Source organism: Mobula birostris, chromosome X (genome assembly GCF_030028105.1).
Source record: "Mobula birostris isolate sMobBir1 chromosome X, sMobBir1.hap1, whole genome shotgun sequence".
NCBI lineage: Eukaryota > Metazoa > Chordata > Chondrichthyes > Myliobatiformes > Myliobatidae > Mobula > Mobula birostris.
In genome coordinates this window covers 72,811,508-72,835,067 of record NC_092402.1, presented here as the reverse complement: position 1 = coordinate 72,835,067, position 23,560 = coordinate 72,811,508, and the positions used below count along the sequence as shown (strand labels likewise).

At 41.7% G+C, this 23,560-nt stretch overlaps 1 protein-coding gene across 1 annotated transcript in view; it reads left to right on the top strand.

The window, feature by feature from the left end:
• The first annotated feature begins 842 nt into the window (after positions 1-842).
• dcaf7 (ddb1 and cul4 associated factor 7) overlaps positions 843-23,560 on the top strand; it is a 34,732-nt gene continuing 12,014 nt past the window's right edge. The window contains exons 1-4 of the mRNA XM_072248615.1: positions 843-1,320; positions 7,118-7,229; positions 20,798-20,916; positions 22,833-23,042. Coding sequence (XP_072104716.1) covers positions 1,024-1,320; positions 7,118-7,229; positions 20,798-20,916; positions 22,833-23,042 — 738 coding nt within the window. The 5' untranslated portion in view covers positions 843-1,023. The remainder of the gene's footprint in view (positions 1,321-7,117; positions 7,230-20,797; positions 20,917-22,832; positions 23,043-23,560) is intronic.

Genomic DNA, 23,560 nt, shown 5'->3' with positions numbered 1-23,560 from the left:
TTGACTGATCGTTTCCACGGATGCTGCTGAGTTCCTCCAGCATGTTGTGAGTGGTTCTAATCCTTGCCAAATAACAAGGATTAATCTGTCAGGTTATTACAAATGATTGGTGAACTCTCACCCGTTAATAAGCCGATCACCACCAATCAGCACTGTAGCACTAATCGGAGTCTCGCCCCTCCGACAGCAGGAAATATGCATTCAGACTAAGATCGCCTCCACACTCTTGACAGCTCATTGTCAGTCAACGTGTTCTCCTGATTGATGAATCGAACGTGAGATTTTGACAGGATACTTACCTTTCATTAAAACAGGAGCATCTGCAGATGCTGGAAATTCAAGGCAACACACACAAGATGCTGGAGGAACTCAGCAAGTCAGACAGCATCTATGGAGAGAAATAAACAATCAACTTTCGGGCCGAGACACTTCTGCATGACTCCATTTCGTTGCATTTCATTGGTCTAAATGGATATCAATCACTCAACGAGTAACCCCACCCCCCTCCCACCCCACCCCTCTCCTCTTAGCCCGCCCAAAAGTTTAATTTCGAATCTGAATGGCGAGTTTACCTGTCAGTCAGCGCGATCCTCGAACCAGACGTTTTTAATAACATACCACGTGCCAACGGCCATTCCTGCATCTCACTGGTTTGTTCCACTGTCTGTCTTGGGAAATCTATCTCCGCCCACCGATCTGTGGCAGCGATTGGCTGCCACGACTGTTAGTCACAGCGATTTTCGAGACAAATATTAATCTCGCGTAACGTGCCAACGGTAAATCCCGGCCACCAAATTCCTACATGCCATTGGTCCTCTCTGTTGTCAGTCTAGGGAAAAAAAAAAATTGGTCCGCCCACCAATGTGTTGCGGTGATTGGGTATTACGATTGTCAGTTAACATAGGGCTTCCTTTGTGAGTTTGAGCGGTTTATTGTGAGCGGCGGTGGCGGGTGTACCGTGACGAACAGCCCGTTGGAGGTGGGTTGAGGAGCAGAGGCGCAGAGTAGGCCTCTTCTCCCAAGATGAGCATGCACGGCAAGAGGAAGGAGATTTACAAGTACGAGGCACCATGGACCGTCTACGCCATGAACTGGAGCGTGCGGCCCGACAAGCGCTTCCGTCTGGCACTCGGCTCCTTCGTGGAGGAGTACAACAACAAGGTGCAGATCGTGGGGTTGGATGAGGAGAGCTCAGAGTTCATCTCCCGCAACACCTTCGACCACCCCTACCCCACTACCAAGATCATGTGGATCCCGGACACCAAAGGCGTCTACCCCGACCTGCTCGCCACCTCCGGGGACTATCTGCGCGTCTGGAGGGTAAGGCCGGCCTGAGGCCTGGCTGTGAGTGGGGGGGGGATAGACAGCGGGAGAAAGGCCGAAGGCCCCCTGTTAGTGGGAAGCGGAGAGGTTGTGGGGCTGGAGAGGAGAGTCGGGGGGGGGGAGGGAGTTATGGGGAAAAAGGGAGATGTCCCTCTGAGGGGTGGGTTTAAGTGGGAGGGAGAAATAAGGAGAGCCGGAGTGGGAGGGGGGTAGATTTATGAAGAAGTGGGAGAGCCGGTGTGAGGGGGTTAAGGATCTGTAGAAGAGAAAGCTTCTGCTGGTTCCTACATTTCCCCACTTTTCAATGAATGCTCAGGTTATAGCCTTAATCTACAGACGAGTAATTAAACTACCTACCCTAATGGCTTTGGGTTGTGGGGGGATGCCCGCCTGATCCATATAGTGTCCAAGGTCAGGATTGAACCTGGGTTACTGGAGCTTTACTAAGTGCCATTACAGCTGACCACCTACTTCAGTACCCTGTTCTCTAGATCACTCGATCTTTTTCTACCTCCTTTGACAGATTTAATGATTTGGCCTCTGTCTTCTGTAGTCAACTTCGCCATCCTCTAGGGTGTAGGCACTGAAACTTCTGATCTGTTTTCAACAGCATGCTTCATGTTCTGAGGCTGTGACTCGAGTTGTCATTATATCTAATCTGTTTAGTCCTATTTTAGAGGTATCTATGAGATCCATTCTCATTTTCCCAATAAATATAGGCCAAACCAACACAATTCCTCATACTGCTCATGAATGAGAGTACACTGTCCAAACATTCTTCTTTAAATCAGCAGACCAGAACTGCATACTAAACTCTTCTATATTCAGATCATCTAGTGATTGGTGGATGGGGAAGGATCGATATTTGGGGGGGGGGGAGGTTCTTCTCACACCCTCCTCCATCCACCAATGAAGGAGTGATTGGTAGCATTAGAGGGTACCTTGGGGAGGGGCAAGATCCCTGGGAGTGTAATTAGTTAGGTAGGAGAATGATGCTGAGAAGAGGGAGGAAAAGGTTTGTGACTGTTGGAACTGGTGGGGGGTGATGGTAAGATATCATGGTAAACTGAAGGGAGTGATGTAAATGAAGAACTTAACTGGAGGAGGACAAGCTCATGTGGCCCCATCTGGGTTAAAGGAAGCCCAATATGAAGCTCTCTGAATAATAGTTGACCTTTAAAGAATTGCTTGTGGAAGTTTGGTAAATTCCTGCCAAGAAGTATCATAGGAAAATGAGTACAAGAAAGAAACAATATCATGAAGCAAAGGTGGGCGTTTGACTAACGTTGGGTGAATAATTCACACGTGGGCCAGGCAGAGCGACAATAACTTGGAGAGAGTATGAGACGAGAGGTCTTTCATTTGAAAGAATATCTTAGCATGCACATAAAGAGAAATCTGAAAGTGAAAGGAAAAATTAGCCTAATAAGGTGAAGAATAAAAGCAAAAGATAATGCAAGAAATATTCTTACTAAGGAAAAATGACCAAATCTCATTAGAACTAGAAGTAATTGGGGTGATGGTTGATGTCCAAATGGATGGATAGGAAGCTGACTGTGCTTAAAGTAAATCAAGAGAGATGCATCCTAGGTTACAGAAGGGTGGAGCTTTTTTTTTGGTAAAGGTGTGTAAGGATGTGTCAGGCAACTACAGATTGGCCAATTTAACATTAGTGGTGTGTGAGAGATATTGGAAACTTAACCGCGGAAAAACAAGTTTAATAGGTGCTTTGAGAAGCTCGAGTCAGACCTACAGGGATTTGTTGAAGACCAATAAAATCTTGCTCACCTGATTTGAAATTTGTATGTGGGTTTTCAAAACTCGTCTAACACTCAAGGTGCTGATTAGTGAAACAGGCAACATGGGAAAAATAATGATGGGAATTGTATACAGTGTAATTAAATAACATTTCTAAATTTTCAGAAAAATATGAACTGGGGAGGTACAAGTACTCGAAGTCGTATATTGGTAAAAAATAATACTAGTAGATTGTCATTTAGCAGTCAAGTTTACTGGAGAGATGAAGTGAAGGAAAAGGTGGCGTAATAAGCCAAGTAATGATGTGTATTAAGGAAAAAGGACTTGCAGATAGATGAATGTGAGAGAGAATTCAGTAAAATAAGGGGGTCTAGAGCTTCACAAACGGGGATCGAGTGCATGAGTAGGGGAATTTTGGTGAGATAGCCAGAGTTCTTCTGGGGTCCTGTGTCCAATCCTGCTCCTTACACCACATCCTGGTGCCTCATTTACCTTTTTTTGTAATGTTAGGGTTATGGAGGGGGTGAGGAGAAGATTTGCAAAGTTGGTTTTGTCAATATCAGTGGCAAGGGTAAACTGGAGAAGCTGGTCAGGGTGTTTGGACCAGTATTTGGCTTACTGCTCTGCAAGGTTTACTTGTCTCTGCAGCTAACGGGCTCCTGAATCGGATGCTGTGATGACTGGCTCTGTGTCTGTGGAATCACTTTCGTGAACTTCAATTCTGAATGTTATTTGCTTACTTTTATTGTTTGCGTGATTTGGTTTTTCTGCACATTGTGTTTGGTCTTTTTTATGGGTTCTATTGGGATTTCTTTGTAATTGCCTGTGAGGAGACAAATCTCAAGGTTGTATAATATATACATAGTTTGAATCACTGGAGCTTGGAGGCCGTGGTTTATGAATGAATTACAGTGTTACAGTTAATGAAATGTTTGTAGGTGTAATGAATGGAGTAGCAATAACGAATGGGGCTTTAAAAGAAACAATATTGGATAATCAAATTCACCCTGTATAATAGTTTGAATCCAGGATTTTTGGTGGTGGGGGGGGGGGGGCGCAGATGTTGCTTTTGTTTCTGTTCAGTAACCTCCCAGACCAGCACACTTTATGACATGAAGGACCTGCAGATTACTCCTGTCCTGAACAACCACAATTGCAGAGTGTCTGCAGCTGGAGAAGCCTGAGGAAGAGCTGATGTTAGTTTAGTCTATATGTGAGGTTGAGTGTTTCTATACCATATTTCATACAGCAGTCCCCCAGAGATCGAGTGTGCAGGTAAAGAAACCAGGAGTTTGCCCAACAAGTTATTTAGGGAACTACTGGGGGCTCTCTAATCAGTCCTCAATTCTGAATCTTGATGGGGCTTAGTCAGAGTCATGACCCCATGGGTGGTTCAGCTGCACAGGAAGGAGAAAGCAGGAGGCATTCTAAAGGAGGGGGGTGCAAGCATGATTCTGGGATGGTTTGTTGCCTCATGGCGGGGTGATGGATAGTGCTGAGTTACTGCAGGACACGCTGGAGGTCATTGTTCACAGCAACACCACTAAAAGGGATGATACCCTGCATGCAGAGTTAAAGAGATTAAGCAGCAGCACCTGGAAGGTAGTGATCTCCGGATTACCCTGGTGCCACGTGTCAATGAGTGCAGGATGTTGTGTGGCTGGATTAATGATGATAGAGTTTTAGATTCCTGGGCCATTCAGAGTGGCTCCGGGGAAATTGGGAGAAGTACAGTCCTGGGCGTGGGGGTTGTAGCACCACAACTGAGCTGGGGCTAATGTCATTGCGGGCAGGTTTACTGCTGCTGGGAAGTGTGTAAACTATATTGCTTGAGGTGGGAAACACTGTTAGGATGAGAAAAGCATCCTTGGGGGACTTTGTGGCAGATTTTCCAGAGGACTGGATGTTACTCTTGTTGATATCTCAACAATCTTTAATTTCACATTATTTTAATGTTAGTTACATAGTAACGTTTTCCAGCAAACCTAACATGTTTAAAGCAAGTGTGGTAAATAGCCCAATAGGGTTTAAAAGTAGTGCAGGAAACAGGATTGCAGTAAGTTTAAATGAAGCATGGAAATGGGATCCTGTCTTGAAGCAAAGGCAGATATTTCCAGAAAGGGAAAAGGTGGGTAAGCATACTTCCATACAAAATGCCAAAGTGCACAGAGGGCAAACTGAAATACACTTAATGCAGCAAAGTCTGTAAAAATGTGTACAAAGTGCAGGAATCAAACAAAGGCAAAACAGGAAAGCGAAGAGGCTTTAAAATGTATTAACAAGTAAAATCAAAGAAAATTCAAAGATGCTTTATAATTACACAAAGAAAAACTTATTAGATGCCAAAAAGCAACCAGAATGTGGAGGCACAAGGTGTGTTACGCTTTTAATGAATAGCAGTCTTGAGTTTACAGAGAATGGTGCAAGAAGCAAAATGTGTCCAGTGAGTGGAAATGCCTTGTTAATAAGAGAGGTCAGTGGAGAATGGCCAGACTGGTTCAAACTGATAGGAACTCAAGTAACCACATGTTACAGCAGTGGTGTGCAGAAGAGCATCTCTGAATGCACAGCGCACCAAATCTTGTAGTCGATGGGGACAGCAGCAGACGACCACGCTGGGTTCCACTCCTGTATCTAATAAAGTGGCCATTGAGTGCATTGTACGGGGAAGTATGTGAAATTCTGAATGGAAAAAACATAATAAAAAGCATTTCCTATTGTTGTTTAAGGAGGAAGGGGGAAACCAAGTGATTACAAACCATTAAGTTTACTTTTATTGTGGGTAAATTGTTGAAATCCATTTTAAAGAGCACTATAACCCTTCATTGAAAAATGATGATGGTCAGCAAGGATTTGTTGAGAGATGTTTGTAAGTGACTAACTTAATTGAATTTGTGGGGATAAAAACGTCTGAGGGGATGGAGGCAATCTATATGCTATGTTGCAATCTGTTTGAGCCTTAGCTAGGCTTTTAGGGTCCTGCATGGCAAGCTGCTTGAGATCAGTAAATTGGGTCCTGAATTGAGTTAGTAGCAGGAAGGAAAAGTAATGCCTGACAGGTGGTTTTATGATCAGAGGCTTTTCATTATGGGGATCCATGGGGCTCAGTACTTGGTGCCTTGTTATTTGTAATATATTATTTGTGGTTTAAATCCAAATTTGGGATGGGGAAAATTGCAGATGATACACAATTGAGGTAAAGAGCTTTCAACTACAGAAAGAATATAGGTGGCATTGTCGATTGGGTCGAAGAATGGTAAATGGTATTTAATCCAAAGGGGGTGGATAGTGTGTAGGAACAAAGGGACCTGGGACTGTTTCCTAGAAAAAATGTGATTTCTTTTGACGCAGAGATCTCTGAAGATGGCCAGAAATAGAAGTTGTAGTTCTTATGAATAATCCAGGGTTTTCATTAGTACAGAGAATGGACCTGAGGAGTATAAAATAGGAAGGACCTAATTCCCAAGAAATACTCAAACCATGGGGCAGAGATTTTAAATCTATTGTTAGATTAGACAGCATGTGAGGAATTTTCTTTTCCAGGATGGAGTTTGGAGATCACTTCCTGAAAGGGTGGGGAGGCAGAATTGTCATCACATTCAGACAACACTTGGATGTGTGTTACAGGAGTCATGACCTGCAGAGCTAGAAAGCTGGGTGAGGCTGACTGGCCCTTTTTTTTTGACATAGATTTAATGGGCCAATTGGTCTTCAATATAGTAGCATTATTGTGATTTCATTTTATAAATGTATAAATAGAAATGTATAAATGGCCTTGATTCTTGTTTTTTTTTGTATCAATATTTACACATACCTGAGGGTATATCAATGTTAGGTATGGTGATTTCCCCAAAGAATGAATTGCCCACTGATGTCCAACATCCCTTGAAGTCTGGTCATTCTGTTTTGGATTCAGAAGGAACCTTAGGGTTTTGGGTGATTTAGGAGCTATACTGAGCAGGGGCTTTAGGGCTTTTCAAGATTGGGAAGAAGAGTGCAAGTGATGAAATGTGCACATATTTTCTTAATATTCCAGGTGAGCGATACTGAAACCAGGCTGGAATGTTTACTAAACAATAACAAGAACTCTGACTTCTGTGCTCCTCTGACTTCATTTGACTGGAATGAAGTGGATCCAAATCTCTTGGGTAAGGCTGTGCGCTGCCTCTCGGCTAATTGCATACCTTCTGGAAACTCTGGCGTTGGGTGGCTAATAATTCTGTGCAATTAGAACCATAAATGTTACTCTCCCTCCATAGATTTTGGGTAAAACCTTTGTAATGATGCCAGGCAGTTACAGAGCAGACAGATTGATTACCCAGGGGAAGTCTGTGGCTCTGAGTGAACAGAACCCCCTTGATGTGTTTGCTGGTTTATTGCATTACTCCATTGCAATATTAAACAGATGCTAGGAGCTGTATTTGAGACAGCATACAACTGGAAAGGATTTGGGTTTATTGCATCTCTTCCTGTTTTTAAATAGTGAACTTTACGCTCATCAGTGTGAGAGGAGTTAAACCCCGGCCAAGTTCAAATATTGCAAACAGGAAAGAGATAAGGGGAGGAGGGTGTGCTAAGAAACTATGATTGGGAACAATTTATTTCCTGTATTTTTCAATCTGATGTTTCTCAGATTGAACTGAAGGTCCATTTTTCTCTTTGTTTTGGTTAAGTTAGCAAGTATTTATTTAATGGTGTTTTTTTTAAAATCCAAAGGCTAATGAAAAATTGAATTAAAGTTGTTTCAAGAATTAAAACTTTCAAAAGATAGTACATTAGACAAAACTAATTTGCCAAATTATTTGGGTCTGTAGTTGGACACTACAAAAGTTTTACTCACTAGTATGGGGGCTTCTGATGATATTTGTGTGAAGAGGCTGTGCTTCCCAACTGCAGGATGGTAATTGCCACTTTTCCATTTGTAGATTGATTGATAGTTGTCCTGTTATTTGCTGAATGGGAAGGAGTTGCTCAGATTCATTTACGTAATTGCGTGCTGCCATGGATGTAAGCTGCAGTGAGAGAGGCCTTATAATGATTAGGGGGGTTGCAGCAACAGCTAAATATTCATTTCATTTAGAATTATTTTCAAATCTCAATGTTTGAAAGCACTCTTTTGATAGATGTGTGTGTGACCCAGTATCTGGCATTATCAGTTATCCGTGTGCACTAGTCAGGAGTGAACTTTGATGTTTTCATCTATTACTATTAGTGGAAAAATCTGCCAGGAATTGGATTTCTGACGGTGTATCTGTTTTGTTGATTTTATGTCCTGAAATGGAATACCTCATCATGAAAATATGCAGGAGAGATGGAGGTACTGAGAAAAGAAAACTGATTCCTTGTAAGTGACAGTGTGGGAAGAGATACAGTGGAGGTAACTGGGAATCAGTGCGTTTGTAGAAGATGGTGGTGGATAATCTGTTGAGATGGAAACGGATCAAGAAAGTCCTCCCCTCCACTGAGCACATCTATTGTACATGGAGTGTTGTCGCTGGAAAGCAGCATCCATCATCCGGGCCGCCCACCATCCAGGGCATGGGCTTTTCTCGCTGCTGCCATCAGGATAAAGGGAGCCTCAGGACTTGCACCATCAGGTTCAGGAACAGTTAGTACCTTCTCATCCATCAGGCTCTTGAACTAGTGGAGGTAACTTCACCCGCCTGATCATTGAACTGTTTCCACAACCTATGGACCCACTTTCAAAAACTCTAGATCCCATGTTCTTGATATTTATTGCTTATTTAAAGTACTATGCAAAAGTCTTGGGCACATGTAAAAAAAAAATTCAGTAAAGTGAAGATGCTTTCAAAAATAATAGTTTCTAAATATCAAAGTTCACTATAAAAAGCAGTAAACAGCAAAAAAACATAAATCAATATTTGGTGTGACCACCCTTTGCCTTTAAAACTGCGTCAATTCTCTTCGTACGCTGTCATGCAGTTCTTTAAGAAAATCGGCTGGTAGGTTGTTCCCGACACCTCGGAGGACTTGCACAGTTCTTCAGACTTTGGCTGTATTGCTTGCTTCTGTCTCCATGCGGTGGAGGCCAAGTCCATACGTAATATTAAGACGGAATTTGATTGATGCCCTGACTGATCAGGAAACTAAGGATATGGCGAGATGGGAGGTGGATGGGGTTGAATGGGATCTGGGATCAGTCATGATGGAATGGTGGAGCAGAATTGATGGGCCAAATGGCCTAGTTCTGCTTCTATGTCTTATGTTCTCTGCAGGTAATTCCAGACAGCCTCAATGTTGAGATTGGGGCTGTATGGAGCCCATACCATCTGTTGGTAAACTCCTTGTTCTTTTCACAGAAACTCCTGTCTGCTGCAAAATTTCTGCTTGGGAGAGACCTTGCTGTTGCTGGATGACTCCCTTGTGTCTTGTAGCTCTGCTCACTCTTGCTGTGGTGTAAGAATTGATGATTTGAAGGTTAAACTGTTTCATCTGCCACACCCTCACCTTTTAGTTATGTTGTCCTTCACTCAGTTTGATTCCTTCTACCTCTGTTTCAGTTAATCAGTTTAGTTCATTCAACTCATTATGTCATTGATCATTAGCATCCTGTTTGTTAGCTTTGTTTAATATTGCACTCGGCTCAATACCTACGAAGTAATAAAGGTTTTATTTGAAAAGTGGTCTAAAACATAATGTTACTTTAACGAAATACAAAAACTCCTCTAACATTATTTTTGGAAAAAGAATGTTTGGAAGTTTGCTGTTTTCTACTGGCATAATGCAGAAGACAAAAAAATAAACTTCTAAAACAAAATTTACATAAAATCTAGAATGCTTAAGACTTTTGCACAGTGCTACATTTATTAGAAACACAAGACTGTTTACTTTTTTCCATAGATGCTGCCTGGCCTGCTGAGTTCCTCCAGCATTTTGTGTGGGTTGCTTTGTGTTTATTATTATTTTCCTCTTTTGTATCAGCATACTTTGTTGTCTTTCACACTGGTTCTTTGTCGACCCCTTTTGGTGCTGTATTTCATTATGTTATGTTTCTTGGATTTACTGGGAACAATGAGATTGAAGGTGATAGTAGGGAGATCTCCAGAAGTGATGAGGTCAGTCATGGGGCGGGAAACTGTGGCCCGTTGTTTCTCTGTGCAATCCTGATTCAGGCGGAAGTACGAAGAGGTGTCTTGAGAACTGCTGTCTGGCCTCTGCAGGATAGCGTTCAGTCTGCCAGCCTGCAACAGCATTGCCCTTATTTGTAGGTTTGATGGTAAGGGATGAGGTTGGAGTGGGTGTGCAAGTGGCAGTTGATGTCCTATTGGCAGCTAGATGAAAATATCCAGAGCAGGTTGTCCAAGAGGATGGTGGTGGGGGGGGGAATCCTTGCCAAAGAAGTAGGCATGGAGCTAATGGAAAAAGAATGGTGTTGTGGCAGGTGTGGAACTCATTAAAGTGAGTGAGTGTAGAGGGATGAAGGTAAGGCCCCTGCTGAGGACAGGGCGTTCTGCTTCAGAAGGTTGGTGGAGATAGTGTAGACACAGCAGAGCTGGGGTCAGAGGAACGTGGGGGATTGGAGAGGTCGGGGAAAGTGGATTATAAAGAGAGCTCAGGTGTGAAAAGGGGATATGAAGATGAGTAGAGGGAAGCATGAGAGATCTGGGGTGGGTGCAGAATAGTGGTGGAAGAGGAACAGTATTACCCAGTTCCAGTCTGAGAGGTCTTGGCCTGGAGATGGCTGAGCACCTGATCCTTCCTGGACAAGGAAAGAGGCGAAGGTGTTGATTTGACAGAGTTTGAAGTGTTGTAGAGGTCCATGGAAGGTCATGAAGTGATAGGCCTAGAGGTATATGAGAGAGAGAGAGAGTGCCAGCAGAACCCTGCACATAGAGGTTTCAAAGGTACATTTAATATCAGAGAAATGTATACAATATACATCCTGAAATGCTTTTTCAGGAAGTTGGAGAATATCCTTGCTGGGGCCATATTGGGTGGCTTAGAAACAGGCTGGGCCCAATTTTGCTGTGTTCTGGATGCTACTCATTCGTAGACTAGAATTCTCAAGTTGGTGAAAATGTTGCATGTTTTTGTGGGAACATGTTTGAATTGTTGCCTATTTCCATGTCTCATGCTGTGATGGAGCTCAGAGTAGAATGCTTGCTTCAGGAATCTGGGTGTGGGCAATGTTAGGTCTCCCGCAAGTAAAAGGCACATGTATTGAAGTGGGCTTAGTTTGATTAGAACCTTTGTTCGGAGAGTTGGCCTATGAAAGGATGCTGATTTAGGCAAAGGATTTGAAAAATTTTTGAGATGCCGCTGCTGGCACATATCTCGTACACTGAGGTGCTTGCTGTGAGTGGTCAGTGTTTTCAAAGTGTTAAAGAAGCTGGGCTATTTGATCTTTGAATGCTGTATCCCTTAGTTGACTAATGTTTGCCTGGCACGCTGGAAGAATAGAAAGTTACATAATCAATGTCTGCCTTTGCTAAGAGGTGGTATTTAAGCCTGATTTATACTTGTGCGTACGGGCTACGCCGTAGCGAGCATGTGTTGTGTCTGCGTCACTCTGCAATTCACCGCCAAAACGCTAGTTGGCGATGGGGTTTCTATGCCACTGTGTTGAGTTTCTTTGTGAGAGACATGGACAAGGAAATGCATTTCAAATATTTTCGGATGTCGGCAGGTAGATTTGACGGTTTGGTTCATTGTCTCCAGCCATTTATTTCGCATCAGTGTATGGACATGGCGGAGAAAAGCAACCGGAAATGCGTAGGAGGAAATGCGATGCTACCAAGCGGACCAATCACAGTTGTTGCCGTCTGCGTCGCCGCGATGCATGAGTTACATTTTTGGGGAGCTGCACGTCACCCGGTGTACCTTTGACGCAGAAGTATAAATTGAACTTTATGGTGTGGAAAGTGACCCTTGTTTTCCCAGTCTCCTAGTGAGCACTTATTTTTAAGGAGGCAGCATTGTGCAGTAAGGGCAGATTGGTAAGTGGCATTTGTTTTGTGGAGGGCCCTTTCTTGCATGCTTCAGTGAATGATCTGGAGTTCAGCTTCTGAAATTGAGTGTATGTAAGCATTGTCTCTCTCCTGAGGTTGGAGTGACCTTGATTCTACGATGGAGGTGAAAATGTACATTATTAGTTCGCCCTGTAGGAAGTTTGTTGGTGTGAGGTGCAACATTACATTGAGAAGAATTGTAACGATGGTTTGAATGGAGGAGGCAGGGAATTGCTCCATCTGCACTGGGATTAGGTTAAAGGCGGCCTATTAGTTAAAAATCATGGTTTGCATGTCCACAAATATCAGACTTGGAATGGAGATGAATCAGAATTAGAATGGAGCCCAATTTGAGGAGGATTCTCTACACAGACCTCAATTGACATTCAAAAGGCTATTGGTAGGTCAAAAAAGGCCACGTGCAGTGGCTCTGCTGTCTCTACATTTTTCTTGGAATTGTTACACAGTGAAGGCCACATCCATTGCACTGTATCTGTGAAAGATGAAGTCCACTGCTTCCTTGGCCACTGAGAGAAAGTCATCAGTGCCCTTTGCAATGACTTTTTGTGTGGAGAGGGTTATTCAGCTGAGAACAATTGGCCATTACTGTGTATTTCTTACTTCCATCTTAACTTGATGCACAGTTCAAAAGCATATTCATTCAGACAGGTTAACATGATGAGGTATCCACGTGATTATTTCATTTGGCAGGCACTTGAGGGTATGTCTGACTATGTGATCGTGATGTAACAGTGATGAAAGTTGGTTGTGTTGCAGACATCATGTAAACTTGTCTTTTTATATGTAACCTTCCTCAAATCAAAGGAACTTTCTCAAAAATGTGAGTTCTATAGCTAATTCCTGCATGACAGACTAAGGATAAAAGCTATTTTTCCAAGGCAATCATATCTTAATTTTTATGATTTTGTATTATGCTTGGTACTCCTGATTATGTTGCTTAATCTATTTTCCAATTCCATTTTATTTTATTACAACATGGTAACAGGTCCTTCTGGTCCAACGAGCCTGTGCCCGCTAATTACACCCCATATGATCAATTAACGTACTATCTGTACATTAGAGGAAGCCCACGTGGTCACAGAGAGAGCGTACAGACTCCCTACAGACAGCAGCAGGAATTGAACCCAGGTCGCTCTCACTGTAGTAGCATTATGCTGACCGCTACACTATGGTGTCATCCCATAAGCAGCACCCAATGCGGTGCTCGGACTTATGATTCTGGGATTAAAAGTCCCATGCTCTACTGACTGAGCTAGCCGGGCTATGCAGTATCCAGTTATTGCATGTAGTGTTTCTGTTGCTGCCACTTGAGGTATTAGCTTTGTTTTGACTTCCTCTGAAACTGGTCCACTGTTAAAGGTTGCAGCATTCTTTGGAGAACTCATTCTTCAGTCTGTGCTATGATAACTGCAGTGCTCCAGAATCCCAGCCTACAACTTGTGGGATCAACATTCTAATTAGCAAGGGGACAATCTGCTAACCTGTACCAGTAGACCACCATTTTCTCTGCATACCCTTAAAATCCAGATAATCCTAATGTGTTTGATTCATCAGTCCAGGCATGTAAGCTCTTTATATTTGCACCACTCGGGGTTTAGTCTGTAATTGTCAGCAGCTTCCTTCACTTGTCCACTCTTTACCCATAAAGCATGGATTGTGGAGTGTTGAGGGGGCTTGAAGCAGTAAACCACTATACTGTCCATATAAATTAAATCTGCATTCATCTGATCATGGTGAATGTTGAGTAGGAATGAGGACCTGGATCAATTTTTAGACCATAAGTTATAGTTGCAGAATTGGGTCATTTGGCCCATCAAGTCTGCTTTGCCATTTCATCATGCCTGATCCAATTTTCCTCTCAGTCCCAATCTCCTGCCCTCTGCCCCCACCCCCATATCCCTTCTTGCCCTGACCATTCAAGAATCTATCAACCTCTGCCTTAAATTCCACAGATTCACCACTCTCTGTCTAAAGAAATTCCTCCTCATCTCGGTTCTAAATTCTGAGGCTGTGTCCTCTGGTCTTGCTCTCTCACCACAGGAAATATCCTCTCCACATCCACTCTATCAAAGCCTTTCACTATTTGATAGGTTTCAATTAGGTCACCTCTCATTCTTCTGAATTCTAGTGAATACAGGCCCAGAGCCATAGACTGTCTACATATGATAAGCTGTTCAATCCTGGAATCATTTTGGTGAACCTCCTTTAAGCCCTCTCTTTTTTTCAGCACATCCTTTCTAAGATTAGGGACCCAAACCTGCTCACAATACTCCAAGTGAGGCCTCACCAATGCTTTATAAAGCCTCAACATTACATCCTTTTATATTCTTGTACTATTGCAATGAATGCTAACATTACATTTGCCTTCCTCACCACAGACTCAACCTGCAAATTAACCTTTAGGGAATCCTGCACAAGGACTCCTAAGTCCCTTTGTGCCTCAGAATTTTGTACTTTCCATCCATTTAGAAAATAGTCAACCCTTTCATTTCTTCTACCAAAGTGCATGACCACACACTTCCCGACACTGTATTCCATTCTCCTAATCGAAGTCCTTCTGCAGCCTCTCTACTTCCTCAAAACTATCTGCCCCTCCACCTATCTTCATATCATCTGCAAACTTTGCAAAAAAAAAAGTCAATCCTATCATCCAAATCATTGACATATAACATAAAAAGAATTGGTCCCAACACAGACCCCTGTGGAATGCCACTAGTCTCCAGCAGCCAACCAGAAAAGGCACCCTTCATTCCCACTCTTTGCTTCCTGTCAATCAGCCACTGCTTTATCCATGCTATAAATCTTTCCTTTAATACCATGGGCTCGTAGCTTGTTAAGCAGCCTTATATGTGGCACCTTGTCAAAGACCTTCTGAAAATCCAAGTATGCATCATCAACTGATTCTCTTCATCTATCCTGCTTGTTATTTCTTCAAAGAATTCCAACAGATTTGTCAGACAATATTTTCCCTTGAGGAAACCATGCTGTCTACAGCCTATTATATCATGTGCCTCCAAGTACCCTGAGACCTCATCCTTAACAATTGACTCCGATGTCTTCCACTGTCAGACTAACTGGCGTATAATTTTCTTTCCTCTGCCTCTCTCCCTTCTTGAAGAGTGGAGTGACATTTGTAATTTTCCAGGTTTCTCCACAATCTCTTCAGCCACCCCTTTCAGAATTCTGGGGTGTACACCATCTGGTCCAGGTGACTTATCTACCTTCAGACATTTGTTTCCCAAGAACTTTCTCCCTAGTAATGTTAACTTCACACACTTCATGACTCCTGGTACCTGGAACTTCTACCATGCTGCTAGTGTCTTCTACAGTCTGATGTAAAATACTTATTCAGTTAGTCCACCATGTCCTTGACCCCTGCCCTCTCCAGCATCATATTTCCATCGGTCAAATATCCACTCTCGCCTCTCTTTTACACTTTATATATCTGAAGAAACTTTTGGTATTCTCTTTAATATTATTGGTTAGCTCGCTTTCATATTCAATTTTTACTTTAATGACTTTTTTACTTGCCTTCTGTTGGTTTTTAAAAGCCTCTCAATTCTCTAACTTCCCATTAATTTTTGCTCTATTTTATGCTTTTATGTTGGCTTCTCTTGTTAGCCACAGTTGTCATTTTGCTTTTAGAATACTACTTCCTCTTTGGGATTTACGTATCCAGTGCCTTCCAAATTGCTTTCAGAAATTCCAGCCATTGCTGTTCTGCCATCATTCTTTTCCAATCAGTTTTGGCCAACTCCTCTCTCAAGCCTCTGTCATTCCCTTTACTCCACTGTAATACTGATACATCTGACTAGCTTCTCCTTCTCAAATTTCAGGGTGAATTCTATCATATTGTGATCACTTGGCCCTAAGGGTCTTTTACCTTAAGCTCTCTAATCAATTCCTGTCCATTGCACTTTGAGTGGCTCAGGACAGTGGTGCATGTTGACTGTTTGCAGCAACAGAATTGAGTCAATTTTGTTTGCGTCAATGGGACTCCAGATTTGTGCATAGTCCTTGTGTGGTCGGAAAACTGGGAGCCATCATAACCTGTGTCCTTCCTTTGTGGAGGGTGACAACTTTAATTGGAAACAACATCGTGGTGCAGGTAATTTGGGAAGGTCTTTGGATGAACTGCATTGTTCAGAGCACCGGACAGATACAGTGTAAAGTGTAAGACTCCCTCTTGGCGAGTCTAAAAATAATTATTAATTTGGTTGCCTTAGCTAATTTGATCTGGTGATGTGGCTGTGATATATTTGGCCACGGCCATTTTAATTTTCGCTGTCATTCTGGTTTTCCTATATATTGCTTTATTCACCAATTAATTCATCACTTTTCGTGTTTTACACTAAAGCCTGAAGAACAGTCACAAGGCCAAAGCACTTCAGGAGAAAAAGACAGGAAAATTACTTAACCCTCAAATCTCTGGTCTGTTGAAATCTGGCATAAGATGCTGCTCCAAATTTTGCTGCTTTATTGTGGAATTCTTCCAAGTTTTCAACCTGAATTCTCTTAAAGCTGCTTTTGTTAACAAAAAGCACTGGAGTAAGAACTTCTGCCTCAAAGTTATAAGGTTGTGGTGTTTTCTGCTTAAGTCTAATTCCAGAGAAAGGTAGAAAAATCCAAACTGATGCTTCAAAGGTGTGTGGTGATTTAATGGTTAAATTACCACATCAGTAATGTGGAAGTCTGAATTAATAATGTAGAGGTAGGAGTCCAAATACAATTGTAACATCTGCAAATTTAAAATTCAGTTAATAATCTCAATAGAAATTCTTGCATCAAAAAGGGAGTGAAAGCATAGCTCATTTCATTGCTATTCTTAAGAGTAAAATCTATCAAGTTTATGCAGTCTGCCATACATTTGAATACAAACCCACCAGAATATAATTGATTTTTTTCTGACCTCAAGTGGACGAGGTAGCCTATCAGTACAGTAGTAATCAAAGATAGAAAGTAAATAATATCTTTCTGAACTGGCTGTTTTTTGTGAATGTCTGAGGAGGTAGTACATTGGAGGTTCTGCTCTTTGCTTAAGGCATTAAACTGAGTTTCTGTGTCCTATTGTGAAGATGGTTTGAGAATAACATGGTTAACCCCAGTGCCTTGTCAATAATTATTCTTCAGACAAGGTAACCTAAAAGCAGACTTATCAATTAGTTGCTGTGGTTTCTATAAGACTTCAAGGTACTTTTGTGGTCGAGAAAGTCATTTGTGATATTGTGATTAAGTATTTGCAAGTTTTCTTAACAGACCAGCACCGTATCCATTAAACTCTGCTATGATCTTGTTGTGATATAAAGCTAAATTTAGTCTTGCTGCTGATGCAATAATTTGTGCTATTGTAGACTCTGATCCAAATCCATTTGGGCATCCAGTTAGAGATCGATGGGGTTGCCAATCACATCTCATAGATTCCTTTTAAAACAAAAAGGGTGATTTATTGTAAGTGTCTGTAGCCAGTTATGTACTTGATTTATAATTTTCTGAGATCACGCCCTCAATGTCATGTGCTCCAGGGAATAAACATCTTGTGTGGCCAAGTCTCCCTGTAACTCAGGCCTCTAGTCCATGCAGCATCCAAATACCATGTGCGCTCTCACCAGCTTGAAGAACTGTGTGCAATTTTCATCACCGTTATAGGAAAGGCATTGTCAAGTGTGGCCTCACTAATGACTTGTACAACTACCACATAATGTCCTTACTCCTGAATGAAGACCAGCATGCTAAAAGTCGTCTTCACCACCTTGTCTACTTATGCAGATGCTTTCAGTGTACTGTGCACCTACCTGTATTCCCAGGTCTTTGTTCCACAGTGCTCCACCCCACCATTCTATGTACAAGTTCTACGCTGCTTTGAATGTCCAAAATGCATTATCCCACACTTATCTTGGCCCATCTCCCTAACTGATCACACTCTTTGTAATTCATTGTAATCTGCTTGCTATCAACAAGACTCCCTAATTTAGCTTCAGCAAACTTGCTAATCGTGCCATGTATATTATTTCCAAATCATGGAATCACTTTCAACTCGTGTATTGTAGCTCTTGGATTCACTCTCGCGTTCCCAGTCTGCTTCAGTAATCAAAACACACGTCTTGCTTGAAAGCATCCTTGGAAATCATTACAAAAGCTAATTCCTCCCTGCTTGTTGTTCAGTTGATGCTTGCTGATTTTGATTTTTCAGTCTATCCCGTCATAGCCAGATTGGCTTTCTATTTCATTGGTTACTGTTGCTATTACGACTGTCTTTGCCTTTTTTTTCTTTTAAGGCTCACCTTCAGCAGACACATCCAGGGATATGGCTATTGAACCAGTCGAAATTTCTCAATGAGATATTTAGAAAATAAAAGTTATTGTTTCTGCTCCTGTCAAATTCAGTTCTTCACTGATTCCCTGCTCTCCCTGCTAAGGGTCTGGAATGTACTGTTCAACCATCATCCTTCTGCTTTGACTTAAAATACTTTGGCTCGTGGTGAGGCATAGAAACAGAACACAAATATTCCCATGGTAATTCGCCTCTTCCTCAATACTTGCAATCTCCTCCAGTTGTACAACTGAGAGTTCTCTGTGCCTACACTTCTGGTCTCTGAATTGCAAAGCTACAAATGTCTTTAAATGTTTGTACCCAGTCCTGCTTTTATTAAACCATACCTAAAAATGTCAGCAACACCCATCAAAGTTGCTGGTGAACGCAGCAGGCCAGGCAGCATCTGTAGGAAGAGGTGAGTCGACGTTTCAGGCCGAGACCCTTCGTCAGGACTAACTGAAGGAAGAGTGAGGAAGGGATTTGAAAGTTGGAGGGGGAGGGGGAGATCCAAAATGATAGGAGAAGACAGGAGGGGGAGGGATGGAGCCAAGAACTGGACAGGTGATTGGCAAAAGAGGATACGAGAGGATCATGGGACAGGAGGTCCGGGGAGAAAGACAAGGGGGGGGGGGAGAGAACCCAGAGGATGGGCAAGAGGTATATTCAGAGGGACAGAGGGAGAAAAAGGAGAGTGAGAGAAAGAATGTGTGCATAAAAATAAGTAACAGATGGGGTACGAGGGGGAGGTGGGGCCTTAGCGGAAGTTAGAGAAGTCGATGTTCATGCCATCAGGTTGGAGGCTACCCAGACGGAATATAAGGTGTTGTTCCTCCAACCTGAGTGTGGCTTCATCTTTACAGTAGAGGAAGCTGTGGATAGACATGTCAGAATGGGAACAGGATGTGGACTATCCTTGGGTACAGGGATCAAAATTATTTGGTTTTCCTGACTTGATCTCATTCTAAGTCTTGTAAAATGACAGTAACCCTTGCTATTGTAACTGTGTCATGTGCATTAAAAACCCATAGACAACCCTTGGTGATACTTTGAAGTTAAAGATAAGACAAAGATACAAAATGGGTATTAAAATTCATTTTGAATAGAAGAATAAAATTAAACTGATTTTTAAATGTTAATGTAACATGAGAACTTAGTTTTCTGGTTAATGAAATACATTCAATATGCATGTGAAGCAAGTATTGGATTTGCTAGCAAGGACAAGAGTGTGTTGCTATCATTTTACAGGGCTTGGGTGAGATTGCACTTGCTGTGCCTTAATGTAGCTTTGGCCTCTGTATTTAAGGACATGATACAACTTAGATTCACTGGATTGAGTCCAGGGGTCAGTGTTCGTCTGCAAGAAGGGAGTGAATAAAAATTAACATGCATATTCTGAAGGTCAGAAGAATAAGGTATATTCAATAAAACAAAAATGGAGAAAGGAATTGGAGTGGTTGACAACTGTTTCCTCTGTAACTGGGCATGTGTCCTCCAAAGGAGAAATCAATTAGGATATGAAATTAATTTTTTCTATCCCAGTGGACTTTCAGAGATAATTTTTTGAGTACATTCAAGATTGAGATAGGTTTTTGCATACTAAGGGAAATGACAGATATGGAAATCAGACAGGAAAAAGCAAAAGCTGACTGAGGCAAATTGCTTATAGTGAAGGGGAAAATAGTTTAAAAATTATGACATCAGTTCTTCAGAATTGAGTATTGGGATATTTTTGAGGATTAAAACTTGAAACTATATTTTAAAAGTTAGATTTTTCTCATTTCCAATTGGAGGTTCTAGAGCAATCTAATTAAAGTTTCTAAGATTGTAAAGGGAATTGACAAAGTAATCCAGCAAAATAATTCATTATCAAATCATAGGGGAGTATGAAAAAACTAATTCTGTTGAATGAAATGCAGAGACTGTTTTGTGTTGAATTATTTGATGCAAAAAGTTGTAAGTTTTCTGAGAAAATTTAATGTTTCTTGAGCTAAAGGGATTAAACAATTTTCCAAAAATGTAAGCATCTCTCAAAAACCATATTCAGAGCTTGTTAAGAGATTAAAGATTAGTTTTATTTGTCACATATACATCAAAGCATACAGTGAAATGCATCTTTACATCAGCAACCAACACCAGTCTGAAGATTGTGCTGGGGGCAGCCTGCAAGTGTTGCCACACTTCCAACGCCAACATAGCATGCCTACAGCTCGCTAACCCTAGCCATACGTCTTTGGAATGTGGACCCCGGAGGAAACCCACGTGGTCATGGGGAGAACGTGCAAACTCCTTACAGACAGTAGCAGGAATTGAACCCAGTATGGTGATTGCTGGTGCTGTAAAGTGTTGCGCTAGCTGCTACGCTACTGTGGCTGCCCTAAATAATGTTCCAACTAATGGCTTATTTTCTCCGCAGGTACTTCCAGCATTGACACCACTTGTACAATTTGGGGCCTGGAGACTGGTCAGGTGCTTGGCCGAGTCAATCTAGTTTCTGGTCATGTGAAAACACAGCTCATTGCTCATGATAAGGAGGTAATGAGGTCTCAATGTCCATCCATGCTTAGTTCAACAGATAAGTGTTGAGCACAGGGCCTATTGTAATTCCACATTTCTGCTAAGTTAGATGATCATAATGAGGACCTAGCAATTAAATGTTTACATTGATTTTCTTTTACCACATGGGAGGCTTGAGAATAATGAGGCTGCTTGCACAAAACAAAGTAGGTGCACTTGTAGGCTGAAAGTTATTATTGCTGGTAGCACTGTTTTGTGCTCCTGTAATACTGAGTGCTGTGATATTGGGGGTTGAGTCACTCATAACAATTACTGTTCTACCGATTATATAATTTTACAGTGGTTATTACAGTTTGCTTATAGTAACCATTTTCAGTGATAGTTCTACAATCGCCAAACATCCTACAAGTTTTAATCTACATGACTTAACATTAACAGTAATATTACAAATGAGCACTACAATAATTGGGTTTAATTTTTATACTTTATTTTCCCCGTACCTCTGGAGTTCAAAAATTCATCAGTGCAAATATGGCTAATGTCTAAAACCAATAAGTTAGTGTTCTTTGCAGCATGAAATTCCACTATTTATGTAGACGGGGGAAGATTAGTATAGAATAATGCAAAATCCTGCAGTATAGCATGAGAGGTGGCTGCTCTATCTCTTGAATGTGAGCCAGTTAATTTTAGTTATTTTTCAATGCCTCTAAAATGCTTCTGAAATAGCTTTTGGTGTTGGCATGTATGAGAAAAGAGATTTGAAATAAGTAATGAGAAAGTAATATCTACATTGACTGGCAAACAAGTGAACAATATTTTCTCCCACTTTTGGTTTTCTGTGGTTTGTGCCTATAAAGACTAATGATGCAAGCCAACAGAACACTTTATGCCAGCCTGCATCTACCATTTCTCGGTTAGCTATAGCCTTATTAATATGGAGTTCTTTCTGCTCTGCCTAAACTTGATCACTTGGGGCCCTTCAGTTTAACAGGCATTTAAACCCAATTTCTAGAGGTGAATAGACAAGTGCTCATTCTTGCACTGCAGGAAGGTCACTTTTCATTCCTATTTGGGGAGGAATAGAGAGTGGGAGATTTGGTCACGTCATAGTTATAGGCCATTTGGCCCAACTCTTCCACGTTAGTCCCATTTACCTGAGTTTACCATATCTGTGAACTGTCCAAATTTCTTAAACATTGTAATTGTGCCTGAATCTGCCAGTTCCCTCCCTCAGCTCATTCCACGTACCTACTTTCAGACTCCCCTACTCAGTGCCCCTCATGATTTTATATACCTCTATAAGGTCACCTTACTTCCTCCCATGCTTCAGAGAGGGAAACGCCAGCCAAATGTAGAAGACTCCTTTACCGATGTAATATCTGAATGGATATTAATTGTGTGACTTTACTAGCATATTTGAAAACATTGATTCATAATGTTCTGCCATGGTTTTGCAATAATCAATAGAAGCTGTCAGCCAAGGAAGCTGGAGTTTCATAATCCCAGCCAAAACCCCCAGTTCTATTCAAAAATCCAGATTTCTTTTGTGTAGGCAGATTTAGTTTAATACATTACTGTAGTTTGGTCAGTCTTTTGTATCATCATCCTTTACTAATTATTTTGACCTATTAATGTGGACAGGCTAATTTGTCATGTCAAATGTCCAGTGGTGTCCCACAAGTCTTACCATTGGGGTTTGCTTGAGAATAATAAGTGCACCTTTGCTTTCTTTCGTCCACCCTAAATTATCTTAAGGTTAACTAGCGTTTTAATGCAGCTGAGTGAGATCACTGGGCTTGAGAATTGAAGCAAGGCTTTTCTTGACTTTGTTTTAAACCAATTTTTCTTAATTTACAAAGCTGCATTGCCTCTTCCACAAATGAAACTGGTGATTAGGCTACTAAACTGCATTTTGTTTTTCCCCCGACTTGCAGGTGTACGATATTGCATTCAGTAGGGCAGGAGGTGGTAGGGACATGTTTGCTTCCGTGGGTGCAGATGGTTCAGTGCGTATGTTTGACCTTAGACACCTGGAACACAGCACCATCATCTACGAAGATCCCCAGCACCATCCATTACTTCGACTGTGCTGGAACAAGCAAGATCCCAATTATCTGGCCACTATGGCAATGGATGGCATGGAGGTAAGCATTAAAGAAAGCCTCCATGCATAAGTGGTGTAGTAGTATGTACAAGGTCTCCTTGATGAGCAAGAAAATTTCACCACTGCAGGACTGCATTCTACAGACCAGGACAGTCCCTAAGTGTCAGTGAGCAGTGAGTTGATGGGTATGGGTGAGCAGGTGAAAAGTCAGACAGAAGTATTACTGCAATAGCTATCCAATGAACTCAGTTAGAAATTGTACAGAATACTAGGCTGAGCTTGTATGTTATGTCATAATTAGTTGAATGGGTGAAATTTTAAAAACTGGACGTTGGAAATGTACAACAAGTAATGTTTCAGGTTGGAAGAACAAGAAGTTTGTAGAGGGTGGATTGGGGTTCCCTGATAGGATAACATGTGAAAAAGCTGCAAACAAAGTTATCTGGTCCAACAAACGATTTACTAGAGAAAGTCTAGATTGAGTAGCATGTAGATTGGGGGAGACGTGTGGAGGAGTGTTTGTTAATATTTGGGCTGCACTGGGACAGGATTAGTAAG